The sequence below is a fragment of the Corvus brachyrhynchos genome, unplaced genomic scaffold, assembly GCF_000691975.1.
Source record: "Corvus brachyrhynchos isolate BGI_N302 unplaced genomic scaffold, ASM69197v1 scaffold200, whole genome shotgun sequence".
NCBI classification, from domain to species: Eukaryota; Metazoa; Chordata; class Aves; order Passeriformes; family Corvidae; genus Corvus; species Corvus brachyrhynchos.
The window spans coordinates 3287472-3310478 of record NW_008236184.1 but is presented as its reverse complement, the minus strand read 5'-3'; the positions used below and the strand labels follow the sequence as shown (position 1 = coordinate 3310478).

The following is a 23007-nucleotide window of genomic DNA, read 5'->3' as shown; positions in this document are numbered from 1 at the left end:
TCTTCCTCTTTTTGAAACTATATTAAATCAGCATTACAAACAGAAGACAAAGTGGTAATGAAGACCCCTAGTTGTGCTGAGGTTAAGGAGGTATTCTAGCATACTGGTGTTATTTTACTATTATCAAAATCAATCTTTTTTTCTAGACAGCCCTTCTGTTTTAAAAACCATTCTTTAATTCAGCTGAATATTTAGCAGTGTGAAAAATTTGAAAGGAAGGTTACCTAGTTGTTCTTTTACCCCAAAATATTTATTACAGCAAATACTTCTGAAAAATCATGGAAATCTTTTGTTTTTCATCCAGACTTAGGTTTCCCAGTATATGACATTTCAAACTTTTAGGTGACTCAGATGTTGTGTTACATGAAAGCTTTGAAGAAAATTATCTTCATTTCTGCAACATCAGCCCCAGCATGTAACTCAGCTCTCATTGTTTAACCAAGAGGTTCCAGTAAGCTGAACTTAATTTTTCAGAACCTTTTTCTGTAGATACCCTTTTCCCCAGAAAGTTTACACCTATAGAACTGAAGTGTAGGCACCTCTGCCTGAGCCTTTGAAAAGGCTTGCATCTTTCCAGCATTCAACTGCGAGTGCAAAACTTGTATGTTTTACAGACACAAATTTACAAGGTGTTTTTTCAAAGTTTCACCAAATAAAAGAAAGGTAATAAAAGTAATAACTTTTAAAAACTGTCATAAACAGTTGGAGAACAGAATAAAAGACAATAAACGTAGTTTGTGCTATGCAGTGAGTTTATATCTTTGCGATCTCAACAGTTCAATGAACCATTCTGGTTGAAAGTGAATTCTAGGGAGCTCTCCAATCCATGGTCTGGTTTAAAGGCAAACGTGACTCAGTTCCTCCAACCCATTCCTCACAGGTTTCTTTACTGTTGAAAGCATTCAGCTTTCTTTTTTTCAACTGAAAACTGCTTAGGCTTTAATTACTCCTAACCATGTACCTCTAACCGCAAGGGCACAGCAAAGATCTGGCCCCCGTTTCTGCACCCAAAGGAATGAATAAAAGAAAAGGTACATGTACCCTTACACTCCAAGGAGAGGACAGAAAACCTCCTTTCTTGGAATCTGCAATGCCCACTCTTGCACACTTTCTCAATGCTACAATTGTCTGAGAGCTGCTACAGAGACTAAACATATTTTAGAGTTTAGAAAGATTTAAAGCTTTTCAGTTGGGGTAGGAAGCAAAGCAGCATATCTCAGCTCAAGAATAAATGAGTAAGGTGGAAGGGAAGCTGCACCCGAATACGTTCTTTTTCTCTTCAAGGCTGCTAGTTAAGATTTTGCTCCTTTGCCTGGCCTTTTCTTTCTTGCTCTGATACAACAGGTGATGTTTCACTCCTGAAAGCGTCTGAATATCACATTTCATTTTTTTTCCTGGATTTCTAAAACCTAGTAAGAAAATAAAACCAGTCTTCACTGAAGAAACTGACTCAAGCCAGTTGCCCTCTATAATTCAGGGAAGAAAAGCATTTAGCATTTCAGGATGAAGAGTGCAATATTAATCATAATAAAATATGAGAAAATGCAGACTTTTGCATTCTCTCTAGGTGATTTCAAACTTTTATTTGTCTCCTATTGCATATGAAAAAGCAATAATAAAAATTTAAAAGCATCAGTTTATATAACACAGCATAGTCTGTCTCTCAATATTTTCACTATTTTTTCCCACAAAGCAATTTGAACTTGATATTTATATGTTTTAAAAGCTTTATATACACAATTCATCCCAAGTTTTATTAAATTTACATTCATATCTCCAAGTAGTAATGCTTTCTGTCACTTGAAAATGGTTTCAAAATGGCAATAATTTTAAGGCTTATGTCTATTCTATTTAATTAACTAAATGATAAGGGTTTGGGGTTTTTTCACCCCTTATTTATTAGATAGCAAATCTGAAAAAAAATAAAAATCCAACTGAACCAAGAGGATATTGGTTGTTTCCCAGGAGATCATCAGGAGAACGGATGTAGTGATTTTTTATTGCTCTAAGCTTGATTAAATCGTAGTGCACAGAAATCCTCCCCACCCCACCAAAACGTTTAGTATGATAAAATAAGAGCCATGTGCTTTTAAAGTATTTAAAAATTACTTGACTGGTAAGCTGTATTTTTATCTCACCTTTAAAAGCTTAAGTACTCTCTGATTTAAAAAAATATAGCAAATATTAAACATGAAATTGGATGAGGCTTGGTCTTTCCTGAAAGGAGTTGCCTGTAACGTAAATTCTTGCAGAGCTAAAGCCCTGAATTTTAGAAGATCTAGCATTATCTCTGTTTTTGTTGCTTTTAGCATTACTGTCTCAGTTGAAAGAATGCTTAGGAACCCTGTCTGAATTAAGATCCTATGTGAAACACAGCAAAAATACATCTCTGTGTGGAAAGAGCTTCTAATATTATAAAACATCTTATAATGAAATTCAAAAGGTAAATTCTTAAGCAGACGTCAGACTTGCTTTGTAAATGAAGGGGGTGGAAATGAGTGCGAGTTCTAAAACACACTCCCTTAGGAAGACACCACCAATTTAGTATGCCTCAAACTGAAAAGTTTGTTTACTACTTTTATAAGTAGCTAATCCTATTTGGAAATATTAGTGTTGGGTAGGGGAACTGCACAAGACTACAGTACACCATGAACAATGCTGTAAACTTTTCATGGGCAAACGTCCCTACCTGCAGGGAAGGGCAAATGCAACCACTACTTTTCTAGCATTTCATGATTGAAAGTGAACAGTTTATGATTTAAATAATATTTTATTTATTTATATTTATTTTAAATCATTAATTTTTTTTTTTTTTTTTTTTTTTTTTTTTTTTTTTAGCAACTGCTAACTGTATTCCTTACAGCACACTGAGTTCCTGTACTCATGCACAGCATCATCAGCTGTGCAGCCATTGAGACCACACTCTGCCTGCAGGGGCACCTGTGGAACCCTACTGCAGGTGTGTCACTCACCACAGCTGGAGCTAGCGATGTACAGGGTATAATGCAGCACAGCTCATTGTCTTCACACTGCTAAAAAGTTGGCTGCCTCTTTAATGTGACAGTCAGAGTGTCTGCCTAGAAATGCACAGCACTTCTAGGACTGTGTAATAAGAAGGGGGCTTTTCCATATAAGCATTATGCTTTAAGATGTCTAAAGCTTTACTGGCCATGTAGAAAAATAGATTCCCTAAAATTGTGGTTTCAGATCTTGCAGAAATCCTATTTATACTGAAAAATGCTATTACAAGCATTTGGAAAAATCCTGAAAATAGTAAGATGGAGGCAAATGATCTTTAGTCTCTCTGATGAGTGGGATACAGAAAGTCCTGCAAGCTTCCAGGCAGAAATAGGACCTTATGCTCATTGAAGGCCAGTGTTTTCCTTTCCTAACATTAACCATGTTGTCCAAGACAAAGAGAAGGATCTAATGGGCTATGAATCAAGTTCTTTTGGCAGAGAAGGTTCAGACAGCTATTCCACACCCAAACATGCTCTTTAGGACAGTAATATGACTTTATGAACAAAAAAGTCAGTGCTGAGACTACTCCAGTAATTTTAAGCAGATCAGGCTACAGATAACTGCTAAGAGGAAAACCTGGTAACATAAGATAGACAAGATAAGATAAAGAGATCTGGCTATATTCTACTAAATTAAACTCCCATTAACTCCATGTGCTTCAATCAATGAGTTTTGTGGGTGCAACTGATGGCTGAGCTTGGCCTAAAATCCTAGAATATTTAGTTACAACTTGATGATCTAGTATGTCTTAACTCAGTCAAGCAAAGACTTACAAGGTATTAAATTGCTGTTCATGTAATTACATGATTTGGTGATAGTTTCCAGTTGTGCCAACCTAGCTACAGTACATATGAGGCAACTTTTTTATCTCCTTCTGAAAAGGTCAGCAAATGGTGGAAGTATTACAGTGACATGGCTCAGATTTGCAGGCTCAGTTCCCAGTTTTCCCATCCCTGGATGGGCACACACTGACTGTGCCTGCAGTAGTGTTCAGTCATTGGACACAAGCAGGTCCACTGAGTGCAGCTGTGTTCCAGCTGGCTTGCACATCTTCTTCTCTGTAGAGTTTTCTAAGACTGCTTAGCACAGAAATGGAGCATCTGTAGTTGTGTATTTCCCTAAGACATGCAGAGCAGGAGCTGCTATGCAAGAGGACAACACAGCTGTTTCTGTATGACTCTCCTCAGCTCTGGTAATAAAGGAAGGGAGGCCACAGCCTCCCTTTGTTATTTCCTTCCCTTCTCTTGTGAAGTTGTAGTTGATATACACAGATGTTGTTATCCCCTATCCTTTTCTGGAACCATCTCCTCCAATCCTCTTCTCTTTCTTTGTCATCCTTACAGAAAGAGGTAATGTTTACAAAAGAATGGCCTTTTCTTTGAATCTCAAAACTTTGCCTATGCCATTTCAGAACACAAGTGTACACTATACTTGTAGATTGAACTGGTTGCCTGAATTCAACCTGCACCCCAGTGTGCAGGGGCCCAGAGCAGCCTAATGACCTTGCTCCTCATGTGAGACATATCTTCCACAAAATCTTGCTTGGTGCAGGCTTCTGCAATACTCCCTTTGAGAAATCTGGAAAGTGATGACTAGAGTATGCTAATTCACCTCCTCTAGATTCTTAATCTTAAACATAATGAATTCCAGCATACCCATTCTTTCCATATTAAACATACAAACACATTATGAATTGTCTCATACGAAGTTTTAAAGAAAACAATGCAATTTCAGCTGTGAACAACTCCAGTGTGTTTTATTTTGGTTTGCTGTACGTGCATTTGTGCTTACCATGAGCATTGCTAGGTGAGAGTATGGCTAACACAAGCGTGTCATCCATTGCACAGCAGCTGACTGTAGCTTGCACTGTGTCCTGGAGCTTTTAATTATACAGGCCAATAAACTGCAGCTATCTAACACCACCCTACCCTTACATAACCAGAGCTCTAACACTCTGGCACCAGACAGTGTTTTGTTTGCTTACATGATTATGACCTCCAGGCAAGAACTGCACCTGGGTATATGACACAGTCTCGGGGCACTTAGAAACACCGTCTGCATTACAAAGCTGGTTAAGAGTGCAATTTTATTGAGAGCTTTCCTGTCACATTTGGGTATTAGCTAAAACCCTTAGGGAAATAATGGAAACAAAAGTATAATTTTGCCTGTTTAAATTGCATCTATTCTAGTAGGACTTGCTTGTTAAACCTCAATCACCAAATCTTTTTGGTACAGTCTATTTTTAAGGCAAGAGAGATTTTCCCATTACTTTGCAGTTTCTGAATTCAACTGCCTTGCAGTTGAACTGAAAGTAAGTAATTAAGGTTGCTCAAGATAAATCTAGTCACATCCTAGAAATGGTATGATTCACATCACTTACTGCTGCAGAGAAGCAAAAGTTTTCGGACTATAGATATTATTTGAGAGCTTCCATATAGTGTTGGGTCCTTGTTCAGCAGAGCACGTTAGGCATATATTTAAAAAGCAGACTTTCAAAGACACAGAAATGGAACAGCTATTCTATCTCAAACTAAAAGGGTTTTGTCCCTTTGAATATCTTTCCTATCATCTTTAATAGGACCTAAACATATGCTTGAAGCTAAGCAGAGGTTTTAGAAATGAATAAACATCATCTTAGGCAAATATTTAAATGTGCTCCTGAACTTCATTCTGAGGGAAACCAACAAAAAAAGAGAACTAGTTTAAATACGTTTAGAATTCTTCAATATTATTTAGATATCTCCAGTTATTTGTTCAGGCTGCAGAGCCAGTAAAATATTTTGCTACAGGAATATATGATATAAATTCAGCGTAACAATAACACACACTGTAAATGCCAGAAAGTTGTCTAAATTCAGAGTTTCAGCATTAAACATTAAAAGCTTTTTTGAACTATTTTTCATAACTTTTACAGTAAATTTTTTATTGCTTATAACATCAGTCTGGAACTGAAAACTTACCACACAGAATTAATTTCACTTTCAGATGCAGAGTTTTGTTGTGGAGGCTGTGAGATCTTGTTCTGGCTCCAAGTTCTGATCTGTATCCCATCATTGTGCCTGAGAACTGCAGACGAGGAAAATAAAAAGCAAATGTGCATTGCAGCAAAGGCAACAACAAATTCTAGCAGTGTTTCAGTATTCAACATTTTCAGCTATACAGGTCAGCAGCCGAAGTCACAACCAGTAACATTTGACAGACACCCTTGTGACTTTACACTTCTCTTTCAAAATGCAGGCTCTCGGCTGTGGGTGTGTGGGACAGGCTGTCCTCAGCCGGGGAATGCATGGAGGGCCCATGACAGTGTCAGTGGGATTTGCCATGGCAGTCACCATAGCAGTGTACGTGTCCGGGGGGGTTTCTGGTAAGTGACTTTTTTTCTTATATAGTATTTATTACTACTGTGTTAAGGCTCTTTTGTTAAAGGGCTTTCACTTCATGGTATAAACAATCATGAATCTAGCAACAGTAAGCACCATTACAGCAGAGTCTGCACCAGAGTTTTGCTAGTAAACCTTGTGTGTTCTTATTTCCTTCTATTCTTTGTGTTTGACAAAATCTCCCACCAAATTCTGATCTCAACTACAGTGTGCAAACCTTGGCACACCTCTGACTTTCATGGTAAGTGTTCTGTGCAAACCAGAAATCTGCTTGATGTTGCTTTGAAAATTCTGTCAATAGAGATGATCCTGGGCAGAACAGGCACCGTGTTTAAAGAAATAACCATGAAGAGCAATTCAGCAGTCACCAGATAAAATGGTGGCCAGCTACACAGAAAGTAGAATGACCCACTAATGGGTATAATGAATGGGATTCACCTCAAAGAGTGCAATTTATTTCTTCATGTCCTATGATAGGCAATAGCAAGTCTGCTCCTGTCCATTTGATTATTCACAGACACAGCAGATCATAGAAAGCAGAAACAGCAGAAAGATTCAGTACCAGAGATACATTCAATGATATTGTCAGTGTACTGTCCTTTCCCCTTTATTTCTACTGTAACACTTCCTCAACATGTATTGGTCAGGAATCTCTCTTTAGTCCTGGGGCTAAGGTGGGTGAGCTAACTAACCAGTGTCCACAAGTGCCATACTGCATGCTGCTTTGTCTCCTAGTTCCACTGTTCAATTTGGCCAAACTAAGGTTGGAAACATTAGTATAACTGATTTTAACATTTAAAGTCTTCCTTTAAAATTGAAAATGATGGGTTGTAACAACGTTGTGCATGAAAATACACAATACTTTGTGTTATATGCAGAGTTTAAATGGGCCTTTAAAACAAATGGTGTCCTTGTACTCCAGGCCTTATAGAGGCATTTCTTACCCTTCATAAAGACGGTAAAGTTGGTTTGGAGAAATTTCTTTAGGTATAATTAGAGCATTATAAATAGTTGCTGAAGCAGAAATTACTGTGGCCATTTCTCTTGTATTTACAAATTCTTTTACAGAGGCACCATGCACTATAAGGTTTCCATTAGAAAGTTTCACATTAGAAAGTGCTCCAGGTTCTACAAAACAGGCAGTCTTGTCACTGTCATTGACACAGACCAGAACTGTTTCTTAATATCACACAAAGTTAATTCAGCAGCACATTCCTATTGTCTGAACAACTACAGCTCTTGGTTTACATGTAGGCAGGTAAACTCTTCTAATGCAGTATCATGAAAACAAACCTGTGAAGACCTGTCCTACATTTGCACCTTTAAGGGATATTCATCTTCATCATTATGTAGAAAATTAGAGTTCAGTCCCAGCAGGGCAGAGCAGTTGCAGATGTTGCAGTATCGTACTTCCTGTGTTTTTCCCATGACAAGGGATTCTGCATGCAGTGCATTTTCTCTTTGAAGGAACAGGAACAGATATTTCAACAGGCTGCTATTAACCAACATGTGATCACTAGTGGACACTTCAGAATACAAGTTCTTATGTAGAATTTGTTAGCAATTTCTCTGGCTCTTGGGCCAAAGTCTCATGTTTAAATACTGCTAAAATGTTTTGTATTTTGCATCAGTTCTTTATGAAATTCCAAATTCATGGTAACAAAATATATAATCTGCATGCTTGGTGAATTTGAGCTTTTTTTATTTAGGAAAATTCCTCTTTTTAATTTTCCTCCATCCAGTTTTCCTCAATATCTAGATAATTTCCCACTATTTTATCCAACTTAGCATTTCAAACTCATGACTATGATCACTGCAACTACAAAAGAATGGGGAACATGCTGTCCAAAGTGGACTTTTTTTTTAAACCAGTGGCACAAGAACCAAGAATCTTGTAACTCCCCTATGTCAGCAGGAGAGCCTTCAATTAGACTTTTCCTTTCCAATTTCAATGTTAATCAGCCATCTATAATATTATTATGACTCGTCCTGACCATCATAGTCATCCTGTACTATATACAGGTGGGAAACAAAATCAAGTGTTGAAAGAAAGGAAAATTATTAATTCCAGCCAGAGTAAGGAACAAAAGACAAGACAACAATTAATCAAAATTCACATGAAGGGCTGTTAAATTAGGTGCTGTCTATCTATTTTCTCTGTGCTGAAGAATTTGAAACACAGTGAGGAATTCAACATTTAATTCAAGACTGGTGCTACTAGGTCAGAGTTTTGGAAATGATACAAAGAAGGTTTTATCCAGCTTGTTATCTGTGTTTGTCAGTTCATTATGTATCAAAGGTGCCTGGATTTCATAAGATAGTGACTCACTGACCTGAAGTGCAAACAAACACAGAAACTGTACATAAAGGCCCTTTCTCCATCACTAACCTTTGACAGATAAAGGACATGCTCTTTCAGTTATTTTACCAAAGACAAGGGCTATTTTTTTCTGATATTCATACAGATTGAAATGAGACCTTATCTAGAAGATAAGCAAAGGATCCTATGTCCTTGCAAAATTTGGGGGTTGAGGTATTTATTACAAAGAAGAACTTTTTCATCTGTTCATTTATTTGGCAATTTGTATTTCTTAAGTAGCAACCATGTATCTGTAAACAATAAAATTTTCCAAGAGCATACAACACCTTTTTTGTTGACAAAAGATGTTGAGGGAAGAGACTACCATGTGACATAAATGTATTTTAGAAACTAAACTTGTCACAAAGAATTCCAATGTTACTGAAATCTTTTTCATACACGAGTTCAGGTGTAGCTACTCCTGAATAAAAAGGAAGGAAGTTTCACAGGAAACTGAACTTTGTTTCAGCACAGCTACTCTATCAGTTTCCTTATCATGGACTTTTCTGGGAAGGACAAGAAGTAGATAAAAACATGGTGAAGGACTATGCACCACTGCCCCCAGATCCCATCTAGGCACAGCTCACCAACGGCCAACGTGAAGCTGAACAGCCCTAACGTTATTTTATTTTTGTCTCCATGAAAAGTAAGTAACCCCAGGTTGAAGACAGGGATACAAACATGACTTAAATCCAGGGCACTCTAGAACTGTCTCAAGATACATGCTCAAGCCAGTAACAGTCCTTAATCATAATATGTGCTTGGGAGACTAAAGGAATGTTCTTCTGCCCCAGTCCTCCCCTAAAAATAAAAAGGCAAAGGCCTCAAGGACAGAGAATATGTGCAGAATAAAGGACCCTCCCATCACAACCAATGGGGCAGATTTACTGTTTCTAGAAAAGTTGTCTGTAAGTTACATACTTCAGGACAGCAGACTGATAAATAGCACAGTCCACAAGCATCAAGAGTAAAGATGGATCTTGGTGGCTTTTGCCCTCCTTCCTCTGATTTCATTCAACTTGTTTCAGTTTAATTGCAGTCAGCATTTAACTGCAAAATAACATCTAGAAAAGCATGTACTATTCTTGTGTTCAAAAGTGCCCACATTTTTACAAATCCTTCACCTATTCTCATGTATCTGAGTCACCCACATGACTTAATTTGTGATTTATTTTTCAGGTGGTCACATAAACCCAGCTGTTTCATTAGCCATGTGCGTGACTGGAAGATTAAAATGGACCAAATTACCAATTTACATATTAGCACAACTCCTGGGAGCATTCGTTGGAGCAGCGGCTGTCTTTGGGATTTATTACAGTGAGTACACCTTAGACATGTTCACAGGACAAACTAGAGGTCAGGCAGTCTCTAAGGCCCCAATTTTTCAATGAATGTCAAGCAGGCAGAGGACTCTTGTTCATACAGGGCTAATGGCAGGAATGAAGCTAAAGCCATAAAGAAGAAAGGAAGAAGCATAAAGAGTTTGAAGGGAAAAACAATAGCTTGAACATTCCAGGTACCCTACAAATTTACTGAAACACTTAATACTCCAGGAAATGTTCTGATATTTAGAAAAATTATTCATGGGAAATCAGATACTCTGAGATCATGTATTTCTCAGTAAGGATTTTAAATTACTTAATAGCCAGGATATAGGGCTATCCATCTTCCAAGCAAATTAGAAACATTAAAGACCTGCTACAAGTGCCTGTAGGCAGCAATCACCAACATCGTTCATTGAGGGTACAGGATATGAGATCAAGTCCCTCCTGACCAAACCTCAGACCACCCTAGAGAGGTGGCTCTCCAAGACAATGAACTCCAGGTACAGTGATAAAGAAGTCACATACTCAATAGGGGAAAAGAAAAAAATTACCCCTATCCTTGATGCACGAGGTTTTTTACACAGCGTGCCACAAAAGGAAAAACCAGGAACACACTGACTTAATCCGCTCAGTCGGATCAGTTACCTCAACCCCCAACTCCAAAACTCTGCTTCCACTGGCCCAGCCCGTCTCCTCCAACGTCTCTCCTATGGGCATTATGTCTGCAGACAGTGCTGGGTCTAGGTGCAACAGAGGAAGAACAAAAATGGAAACACCCCTTGTATGTCAGCTCAGTGCTCAGTACCCAGAGTAATCCTGAAGAGGAAAATATTTAGGAACCGTGATAATTGTTTTGGCCTTGGTGTACTTTTTTTTGTTTGTTTGGGGGGGGGGGGGGGGGGTGTTGTATTTTTTTTTTTTTTTTTGTTTACTTTTTTTAATGTTAGTGTTAGAATTTGGAAACTGGAATTCTGGAACAGGATTTCTGTCTGAATTTAAGTCCTCCTCAAGCCTGACAACCAGAATTAGGGCTGTGGCCAGGATGCAGCAGTGTGTCAATATGTACATGGGGTTGAGAGGGGAATCACTGTATTCTGCCAAAAGGACGGCAGTAGGGTAAGGAGCCAAAGTAGGAAGCTTAGGTCTAGGTTAGGGACATTTTCCTCACACTCAGGAGTGCAGGATTTTCTCATATCCCTATCTCTGCTCAAATCCTCCTCTTGCTCTAATTAATTTCCAAACCTCTTCTGTAGTTTTTATTTCCTTGCAGGACTGTCATGTACTCTTTGAGGTTCACTGAAAACTCACTAGTAGAAAAACAGACATAAGAGCTCATCCTTTTTTTTTTTCCCCTAACAGTTAAAATTATCTGACAGCCCAAATGAGAGCCTGATCAAAGTAAGCAACTAAAATTCTCTGCACTCCCAGAAAAAAACATCAGAGAATCACAGAATGGTTTGGGTTGGAAGGGACCTTAAAGATCAGTTTCAGCTTAGAGCGTGAAGTGCACAGACCTATCATATATGTTCTAGTCCTAGAAAACCTAGAAAAGTTTATGGAGAAGTGCAAGCAGTTACTGGCTGTTTTCTATAGATGCCTTTATGGAGTATAGTGATGGAAAACTTGAAGTCACAGGACCTAATGCAACAGCGCAAATCTTTGCCACATATCCAGCTCCCTATCTGTCCCTCATAAATGGATTTGCAGATCAGGTAAGTGCACTTACTGTCTTAATTCTACAAATTAAACATAAAAAACCCTGTAAAACCAAGCAGTAAAAAAACCACATAGATCTAACAAGCGTGCCAAATCTCACCATTTCAGCCAGATGTCCCCTTGTACAATACAATGAGAATGCAATGCTGTTTGCAAGGGGTTACCTTTTAGTTATATTTTACAAGCAAAATAACTTCAAGTTGTTCTTTTCACGTACATCATCTTAATTGTTGCACTCGACATGTCTTTAAAGCAATATATGTAAGAGGTTTTCCTCAGCATAAATCAATGTTTCTCCATAAATCTCAGCAGAGTTGTGTCCACTTACATCAAAATCCAGCCCATTTTGTGGACCTATTATTCCTTAAATAATGCTTAAGCAGACAGTTTAACACACCCTGAACAACTGAGTTTTCTGCTTCCACAAGCCTCCTCTCTAACCTTCTTTTTGCAGATAGATGTGTAGCATTTATTTTTCAAATGACTGAATCTGAAAACATCTTAACTTCATTTCTAATCTGTATCCTTTAATTCCACTTATGCAACAGCAAAAAAATTAAGTTTCATATCTTTTATCTGCTTCTAATCAACTGACCCATCTTCTTCAGGAATATATCAAATAAATACTGCATAAGTAAGGTATGAAAAACAAGGGATGGCCTGAACACAGGAATTCGTTATGTAAAAGATTGTGCAACCTGGCTTCAAAAAAACCTGAATGTCATGTTGAAGTTTTGTAAGAAAGACAGTACTGATCTTTGGATCAGTCAATAGATTTTTCCCTAAGATATTTTTTACCCATGTATGTTTTAAAACAAATTTAAAAGCAGACGAAAACCAAATAATTTTTAAACCCCTCAAACTTAAGCTTCTTCAAATCTGTATAAAAATTGAATGTTTTGACATCGCTGAAGCTTTTGTCTGTTTTCCCACAAAGTTAATTATTAGCAAAATCAACATTGACAAAGCATTTGATTTAAGCAGAGCTGTACTTGCACTGAAGTAATTCCAAGAAAATTTCCTTCATCAGCTCAATTAGCATATGCAATACAGAGTTCATGGTATAGTTATACATGCAGCCCTAATTTGGGTACTTCCTAATTTTAGCTGCTCAGCTTTGACTTTGCAGATTTCACTTCTTCTTCTGATGTTATGCAATACCTGCATAAAGAGATGCATATCTAGTCAAATTTATCAGCATAAACGACAGTCAAATAAAACACTTCTATATCAATGAAACTGATTGCACTGCTACAGCAGCAGAACTACCAAAATGAGTGAATAGAAGTGTAAAATTGACAGGGGGAAAAAAATGTGGAAACAAGCGTTAGACCTCACATAGGAGATGCCTTTTAAATCCTCTGTTCTTTCCACACCCGGTTGTTGCAGATTTTTTTTTTCAAATGTTCTCAATACATTTCTTGTCTTTGTCTTTCAGCACAGATATCAAAACTTCTCATTACTGTGAAGTAGAGAGGCACTGAGTTCCAAATTTTGCTATGCTGTATAGTGGGATAAAACTAAATACCAGCTCTAAGCCACTCCAATCCACAGAGCTGCCATAGCCCCTCTTTTCATTATTGGAAAGAATCTACACATATTTATTCAATATTCTTTTCTTTGCCTTGGCCAGGTGATGTCAACAGCTGTTCTTCTTCTGGCTATATTTGCTATTTTTGACACCAAAAATAACAGCGTACCCAAGGGCCTGGAGCCAATTGCAGTAGGACTTCTTATAATTGTTCTTACTTGCTCCTTGGGAATGAACAGTGGCTGTGCCATGAACCCAGCCAGGGACCTTGGCCCAAGGCTCTTCACAGCTGTGGCAGGATGGGGGATGGAAGTATTCACGTAAGTATGCCTGGAGATGAAGTCAAATGCTCCTAGCTAAAATTTTTTCTAGTAAAGTAAGATCCTGATTCAACATGGTACCAAGTCATACTTTATATACGTGCAGGTAATTCTTTGCATACCAGAAGCAGCTATTCATGCACTTTAAGCCAGATATCCTCTAGGAACTGGGCTTTAAAAAGGATTTCCTGCTCCTAGGGCAAATCAAACATGCATAATCTCTAATATCAATCATTGTTTCAAGCAGACCTTTCCCAAAATATTAGAGATTCTTAGAGGTCACTGAAAATATGAGTGCTCTCTTCTTGTGTCCTGCAGCTTTCAGAAAAAAAAAAATTAAATCAGGAGAGAATTAGGTGGAAATATTTATTGGGTGCTGTAAAAAACAAAGACATGTCAGATTGATTTAGCCTATTATTACTTCTGAGTTATTGCAGAAATATACAACAATCTAAAAGCTTGACTTCCTGGCTGGGAGTGAAGGAGTGAATGAAAAAGCTCCCTTCATTTTCCCACATTTCAGAGCCCTCTCAAATCTCTGTGTGCACATGCACACACTCTTGGCTGGCCCAATGCACAGCTAATTAGTTGCACATCAAATCCACAGCTTACACGTATCTGTGGTAAGAGGCACTCTGGGATATCTAAGGAAGAGTAAGATGTCATTGGGAAGCAGATCTTTTGGTTTATTTTTGTATTGTTTGTTTTCCCAGTTATTTACAAGTAGGAATCCCCAGTAGTACTACAGGCCACTGGAGAGCTCTGGTTAAGACAGATTTTTAGATACTTCAAGAAGCACAAATAATCTCTATTTATTCAGTATGATTTCTATTTACACAAATCATGTACCTTATTTGAGGAAAGCAGTAGCAAAGCTTTTCTCATACAAAAAAAAGCCAGGCATGACATAGCTGAAACAGGCACACAGCCACAGCACAGGCCAGAGCCAAGGCTGAATGTAATCCAGCTCTAGTGAGCCACTGGTGGGAGGTCAGGTCACTGGTCTGGTTACCTCCAAACTTTTCCTCCCCAGTAGCTCTTACCACTGCGCCATGGGACTGCACTTTTTTAAAAAGCAAGGACAGACAGAGTGACATCCCACACTCAAGATTCTCCTCTCTCATACATTTGTAATTGCAAGTAGTTGTTGACTGTGGTATTAGCCATGGTATATCTAATTGGTAATTATGAAGTAGGCTATTACATTACTGAAAGAGTTTGGAAGCCTGATTGTACTGTGATCTAGTCACAGAATACCTGTGAAATCCCCTTCTGTCCAAAAGTATGGTCGTACTCATTTACATTAAAAAAACTTCAAGAAAACTCTACAACTATACCAATATGGATTCTTTCCTAGTGTAGTTTAAGGATTTATATAAAAGAGGGAAAAAGACCTTGCTATGAAATTTAAAAATGTGAACATAAAAAATAAGATACAAGATCTCTGATCCTTGCCAGAATAAACTCACAACAATGTGAAAAATTGAGGAAGAAGTCTTCCTCCCTGCCTTCAGTTAAAAGGGTACAGCTATAACCAAGTTCAAGGAAATAATACAACAGGAATATGTTCTTCTTTATTTACTGTACACATCCAGGTGAGATTTAGGAAGAACTTGAGCCTTGTAGCTGGTAGGTGAGACTTAAAAAAAACTTGAGCCTAGGTAGCTGGAAGAGCCATGGGAAAAGCCTGAATGATTGTAGTTAGGATCCTAAATTGCCTGATGCTCTGCTGTGCTTGAGCAACTTAAAGTGGTGCAGCAACAGTTGACAGATAAACCTTGGATATCTTCATAAAGGAATTCACAACTTCGAGACAGGTGCTTAAGCTCTCTAGTAAAGGCATATCCAGGAACTGGGACCTGAGCACAAAACCTGTGCAGTGACACGAGGGGAGTGCTGCACAAACCAAGCAGTAGGAAAGACTGGGGAGTCACTGAACGTTCTTTGGTGGGAGGATGGAAGCATCTCCCAAGGAACTGAGTCACTCCCTGTCCATGTCAGTGAGTCTTCAAATGTTGTCTACAGAACAGCCAGGGACCACCGGGAAAGCCTCACTGTGGAATAGATACACAATAGCAAGACCTTCTACCCTGTTCCTAAGCAAATGCTCTAAACGTTGAGATAATTCGATCACAGCAGAGAAGTGCCCTCTGCCCTTCTTTGTGCTTGCAGGTCCAGTAAATGCTGGTTTTGTCATGTTCTCAGGCAAGGAACTACAAGTAGACTGGAGTGAAGCCCTTCCGCTGGGAATTGTCCAGAGGATAGGAATGCATTTGAGCAGGGCTTTTCTAAATGTTGCTGTTACTACATTTTGCACAAAGGCACCTGAAGGGGCATTCTCCCCAAAACCTAGCCGGAAGACAAGCTGTGGTGTGGTTTCCCTAGCCCATGCAAATGGTTTGTTTTGGTTAAAGGCTCCCATCAGAAACCCAGGAGTCTTTCTTAAGAACATGCTTAATATTCTGATAAGCTTAAGAAAAGTTTGGGGAGCAAAGTTTTGTCTGTAGTGAGAAAACAACCAGAGCGTTGAGTCCAAGCACCAGACGGGATTTTGCCAGCAAAACCGAGCATGGAACAGCAATAAGAGAGAGAGAGAGAGAGATAAGGCTCTTCAGAGCAGTAGTCTGTGCCAGCATTTGAAGGTAGCCCCGGAACACCTCACCCCGGTCCGTCACGGGCCCTCTCGCCCCTCGGAGCGGAGCGAGCGGCAGCGGAGCGGGCTCAGCGCGGTAACGCTGACACCTCGTGGCCGCCGGTTCCGGGGACGAGTCGGCAGCGCTAAACTAAACTGCACTTCGGGAAAGGTCAGGAGACGCATCTCTTGTCAACACAGGGGTTCGGATGGCAAACCGGCCTCAGAAGTAGTTAGCATTCTTCCTGGAGTGCAGCCCTGCAGCCCGGATTACCTCACGCAGAGCGGGATCTCCCTTTCCCGCAGCAGCTGGCTACTGAAAGGTGTATCTCAAGTTTAAATGGGTCGAAGTTCCCAGTCCATGTACCTTAGACACCGTTTCCTGGGAATTTCCGCAGCTAGGCACAGTTCTGCTCGCCAGGCCCGTGCGCTGCCTCCTCCCCGCACAAGCGGCGCCCGCCCAGCGCCCAGAGTACCTGGTGATGGCAGAGGCGGGGCCGGCTGCTCTCCCCAGCTGGCAGCAAAGCTGGGCGCTGGGTTACAGCCAGGGCTAAGGGCGCTAAGGGTCCTTTGGAGATCTGTGCTTGTCACAGACAGTTCTTGCTCCTGTGCCAATGACAGAGCACTGAGTGTCATGGAAACTCCTAACTCGGCTGTGTCCTGACCTCACTGCAGTTTTGGCAGCACCCTCTACAAAGGGTTTACAGCCAGCACCTCAGCACAGGGTATCCAAAGCACAGCTGACAGCAGCTGCTGCAACTACAGGCCATGATTTGGAGAAGGTCATGCAGGAGCTGACAGGGCACATGCCAGTTCCTGGAACAAGATGAGAGAAACCCACGAAGAAAACCTTCATTACACACCCAGGTATACACACATCACACAGAAGAATACGTGCAAGTACTTGATACAGCTTTTGTTCTGCTGATTCATGCAATAAAACCTTCGTCCATGCTTGTTCCAGAAATTCAAGTGCTCAACAGCCATCCATGATTCAACAACAAACAGATTTATAAACTCAGTAAAACAGTATCAGGAGTGATTTTATATCCTCAGGGCAAAATATAAATAATTCCAAAGGTAAAACATACATATCCAAGGCATTTCTGAACAATCAGTAGGAGTATCATCAACAGGGCACCAATATTTTCCCAGTTCTATTCTTGCATCATGACAAACACAAGTTCACTTCTGCATAAATCTATGCAACTGAGTGCTGAATAATTTTCCTTACACTTTTAAAATTCCCCTGCAGCTTCCTCTAAAGTTCCTCTCATAGATTAATTTGTCCCTTTGTATTTTTGGGAGGAAAAAAAAAAAAAAAAATCCCCATTTTCAATATGCAGGAAATTGAGGTAGCTGGATTTTCACTGGAGACTCACATATTCAATTAATACAGCATGTTATCAAATCAAAACACCTTAATGCATCAGTACAGTTAAGAGACTCTGTGCTCTGAAATGGATACTCAGTTATTTACTGTCTGAATGTGGACCTCCAGGAAAAGGAGAGCAATTCTACCAGCCTATTTTTCCTGCATAAAGAGGTTGTTATTTATTGTTTTATACAGTTCAGTGGTGGACTTCTTACTTTAAATATGCCTGTAAATCTATGTATTTAAATTTAAATCCCAGTAATTGTGCAAATGTAAACATTTCAGTAGAGTCAGCATGCTGGACTTTCTTAGTAGATACAAAAATTCTAAGATTAAGTTTTAGGTGTATAAAACTTCTAATTTATTTGCCTCTTGCTGAAAGCCACCACATTTTAAACACAGAGATAAGATACTATATAATGAAATTTGAATATTGACCACTCTAGTCAAGGATAATCAACTTTACTGTCACTGTGTTTTATCACATTGCTTAAGGTAAATCTACTCAAAATCCAGTTTAATTTATTACATTTGTCAAGAGGAAGATGGTATATATTATTGCAGGTGTGAACTTGCAAATTTCCATGCAGATGAAATAATCCACTTTTGTAACATCCTGGAAGTCTATTCACAAGCCTCTGGGGACAGCGCAAGTCAAGATTGCTGGGCAATAAATATCTCCCTGTTCATTTCACTGTAAGTCAATGAAACCTGCTTTTCACAAGGGAGAAATCATCCTCTGTCCCCAAATAGATATGCAGTAAAAAGGCCTTATTTTTTAAAATGCAAGTACAGCACCCAGACCAACATGCCTGGTGCTTGTTATTTAGCATTTCAATCAGAACCAGCCTGGGTAGGGCAGACACGGGTGTCACCCATTTACGGAAATGAGAGACAAAATAGAAAGGTCTACACTACAGCAAGTGCCACACCACTGTATGTGTTCACTAGAATGACAAACAACACTAATTCTTGTTCTTTTTGTCTTACAGAGCTGGTAATAATTGGTGGTGGGTTCCTATAGTTGCACCTCTGCTGGGAGGTGTACTTGGAGCCATGATCTATGTCATTTTTATTGAAATTCATCACTCGGATCCTCAGTCAGGAGAAGAAAATGAAGCACATGCAAAATATGAATTGACCAATATGGCGTAAGAAGTGAAGAACTTTCTCTTCATTTTGTTGTGCAGTTTTTATGCAAATGGTTGTTTGGACCACTGTATGAAACCCATATGCCTCAATTACAAATTCACCTTTCAAAGCAGAAATTCTGTATAGAAGTTCAAAATTGAAGTCTTTCCAGGAAACATTGGGCTGATCACATTCAAAATTGTTATCTTGAGTATGAGAAGGCTAAATTGTTATTTTCATATAGCTTTTGGATCGAGTTATCTCCTAGATGCAATTGTAGTGAGATGATGCACTGACCTGTTAATTCAAGTCATATGATATTAATCATGTTGCCTAATTAACTGAAAACAGTTGAGATATTGATACAAAAGTGCATGCATAGCTAGTTAATGGGTTCGGTGCTGAATTAACATGCAAGAACATTACTCCCTTGTCAAGAATGTCTTGTCTAAACATTTAAAACAATACCCAAATTGGCTAAATGCCAATTGAAACAGTTTAAAATCATTCACTAAATTTTATGGAGCCACTATTGAACAGCAAGAAATCAACTCCTCAGTGATTAGGTTTAGTAACTCAGAATATGATCACAAAAGCTAAAAACTGTTTGTTGTAAGATCAGCACCAGATGACAACTTCTACACAGGGTCTTCATAGCATTAATGTTTAGTTATTTTTAGACTATTTACTTGACCTTTATGCTACCCAGTATTAAAAGCCTTATGTAGAATACTAATCTGAATCTCTTCCGCTGTGCTTTCTGGATACAATTCATTCCTGTGGAGATGGCCCAGCAAGAGGCTTATGCTGTGCAGAGGCCAGCACAAAGCCTATGTCTGTGTAAGCTTTAAGGTGTCCTGCTGCTTCTGATTTGCATAGGTGGATTTCATCTGCATTGTGGGAGCAATTTTTAGTTCGGTAGAAGGAATTAAAATTAGAAACTGGTTTCAGACCTAGTCCTAGATCTGAATTCCCCAAGGAAGGCCAGATCAGAGTTCTGATGTGTGGGTTCTCTCTCGCTAAAGAGAAGAGGTTGGACATATACCACTTCCTAAATATCCAGCCTTGAAAATAAAATTATTTCTGCTTAGTCATTGTGAATTGAATGTATTCAGTTAAATCAAAGTTTATTTCTCTTATGTATACATCTATCCATGGTTGGTGGTGGTGATCATGAATAAACAGACATCCAATTCAGCAATGCTCCTGAGCTACTTTCATGGATGGCTAAACTTCAGAGTACCAGTTCTTCCCTTTGGATTCCTATAACTCTGCTCTCTCAAATTCCACACTACATTCCTGATTTAACTCCTGAAGTGAGGAATGCTTTCTGTTGCCACTAATAACCTGTGCGTTTCCAGGTGATATCTACAAAAGAGGTTTACAAAATACCATGGTCAGAACCGGCCTCAGCATTTGGGCAGATCAGGCCTTTGTCACTGCTTGTTTTGATCACGCTCCCTGGGATGCCGTGCCAAATTCATGCAGCAAAGGGACAGAAATAGCAGGTCAAGAAAAGCTTTGCTTGCTGCAGCTCAAATTCAGATATTGCAGTATACTTGAGGGAGTATAATTCCAACTTTAACTATGTTTTGAAGAAAACTTACATAACTGTAATGAACTCAGGCTGCCCAGAGACATGTCAGCCCTGTGCAAAATGCTCATTTGATTCACTGTGTCTCTGCCGTGGGTTAAATTCTGCTATATTCATGCACATTTGACTGCATCCTTATATCACTGGCTTGAGAGTCTCAGGAACAAGAAGGGAGAGCTTATAAAAACAGTTCTCAATCTGAGCAGAGAAGAATCAAGAGTAAAATGTGAATTAGTCCTAATTTTAGATCTTTTGTTGGCAGCAGAGACAAGCTAGATCATCTGTCCTGCATATTGATAAGCTGCACTACATAAACCAAGATGGGATGTAAATGCAATTGCAGACTGACCCTTCGTTTGCCCCCAACCCTTTCAGGGAGCGCTGTCTCTCACCCCTTGCCTGTTCCTTGGGCGGGAGCGCTCCCAGGTGGCTGCCAACCTTCTATGTCTGGAGAGCGATTACAGACGTAGAAACAGTCTGAGGGCTGCCCTCAGGTCTGAAAGGCACTTACTCTTCCACTGATTCCAACATGTAATATGAAATATCTGTGCAAAAAATAAGCAGCTAATTAACCGGATGTAACCAATCTTATCCAAAATGGTAGGGGCAAATTATCACTTGTGTTAGAATTTTGCATAGTCAGTAGACTCCATATGCATCACAATGTTGTTTCCTTTAATCCACCATGGAAAACACATGGGAAAGGAGATTACAGGTCAGGAATGAAAAAAGGACAGTTTATTTATACAAGCTACTCAGGGACCAACCCATACTCGCTGTGTGCCTGTGCATTGGCCAAGGTACATAAAGTTGTTCATTTTCTCAAAATCCTTTTGATCACAACATGTTCTGCCTGTACATCAACATGAAATCTTGTTTCTCCTACTTATGCCATTCCTATGCACAGAATTTCTGTATGAGTGACATTGACTTGTCTGAAGTTATTAACACGCACATCTTAAGCAGCGACACACTAGTGTGATAGCATAATAGTATCTTAAATATGCTCTCAACTTGTTGTCAATTCTGTGTTTGCCTTAAGAATTTATTTTTAAACTTTAATTCATCATTCAATGTTTTTGTAAATTCTTTGGAGACACATGGTATTAATACCACAATTCACCCTGGAGTCACAAAAGCCAGAATTTCATTCAGTAACAAGATGTTATAGGCCTATCTTGGATCTGAAAATTTAAATTTCAAGGAATGAATTCCTGCTTTTGGGACAAACCTCAGCTGAATCTTTACTACAAAACCATGACCAGCATCTCCATAATGTAATGGGAACAATAACAATCACCTCATTCCATAAACTTATACAGACATTATCTGTTTTATAGAAAACAAAAAAGTATTTTGACTTTGCATGAACTATGCAATTTTCTAATACCAACTGATATTCAGTGGTCACACTTATGTTAAACTAATATAATAGAGTTGGAAACAAGTTTTTCTTGCTGAAAGATGTTTTGGTTAATGAGTTAATAGTAATCAGCCTTGATGATTTTAATGCTGAAAGGAATTAATTTCAGGGCATTGCTCAACTTTCATTTGGGGTTTGTTCTTTTTGGGGGCAATGTGTTTGTTCTTCAGAGCTAAACTTAGTACTGGAGTAATTTGGAAAGCTGCAAATAGCACTGAGTTAAAGGTTGGCTACTGCATGTTGTTTCATTGAAGTCAGTGAAATTATTCACAATGGGTGGCAATACAGGCAAGGATAAGTGATCAGAGAATGGCGGACATTTTACTTTCTTGGAGTTTTGTTTGTGGATCTGGATGTTCAAATATTTTGGTTCAAAATAAAAACAGTCAATTCCTAATAAATGCATTCCAGTTCTACTTTTTTATATATAAAAGAAATCTCCCCTCTGGCACCTAAGGACTTAAGAAATAAATAGCTGCCTGTTACAACCTACAGCGTTTTATAGCCTTGTGCTGGAAGAACAGATGGACTAACAAGCTGGATTCCCAGAGCACAGCCCCTGTGGCAGATTCTGTGGCTCAGCAGCAGTGCCAGAGCAGAGCAATGGGCAGTGCCAGGTCAGGAGGCACCCACACAACCATAGGGTCAGGCCTCCTGCCCTGGCCCTTCTCCCCTTCCTGCCTGCAGCCTGCCCAGGGACACTTTCTGCCACAGCCTTCCCACTGCTCCAACAATAGCCAGCACCCAGGTGGGATATTTGGCTGAAGTCCCTCTTCAGAGATTGCTTTTAGGCATACATATATCACATCAGATTTGGCCTGCAGGGCTTACAAAATGCCCCTAGCTAATTTATGTGTCTTCTCCCCTACAGATTTGTAACAGGGACATGCTTTGCTTGTTTCATTTAAAAAGCACATGAAAACCTGTTCCATGGGAGCAAGGGAAAGAATAGGTGCTTCAAACTTACTCTGAGAACCACAAAACACAAAACAAACAAACCCAACAAAACTATATGAAGCGGCAGCAGGCATTTCATCCTCTATCCATCCTGACAAGCCTTACCCTCCTATCAGTCTTTGTGACTTTCTGTTCTCCTTTCCTTCTGCCAACACTGTGTGCTGTGCTCTCTCTTTCTATACAGCACAATACATCTCCAGACATTTAAATACAGCATGCTTTTCTCAGTTACTTATGAATCTT

The 23007-nt window shown here is 39.3% G+C and overlaps 1 protein-coding gene across 4 annotated transcripts in view; it reads left to right on the top strand.

The window, feature by feature from the left end:
- The window catches only part of AQP9 (aquaporin 9), a 28208-nt gene extending 6000 nt beyond the window's left edge, over positions 1-22208 (top strand). For 3 of the 4 annotated variants that reach the window (XM_017737904.1, XM_008637097.2, XM_008637105.2), the window contains 5 exons: positions 6259-6385; positions 9940-10077; positions 11679-11797; positions 13435-13652; positions 18652-22208. In XM_017737904.1, the coding sequence (XP_017593393.1) occupies positions 6259-6385; positions 9940-10077; positions 11679-11797; positions 13435-13652; positions 18652-18814 (765 nt within the window). In that variant the 3' untranslated portion in view covers positions 18815-22208. Of the gene's footprint in view, positions 1-2941; positions 2960-6258; positions 6386-9939; positions 10078-11678; positions 11798-13434; positions 13653-18651 lie in introns of those variants that run through there. The other variant, XM_017737919.1, reaches the window with a different exon arrangement.
- Positions 22209-23007: the final 799 nt, after the last annotated feature.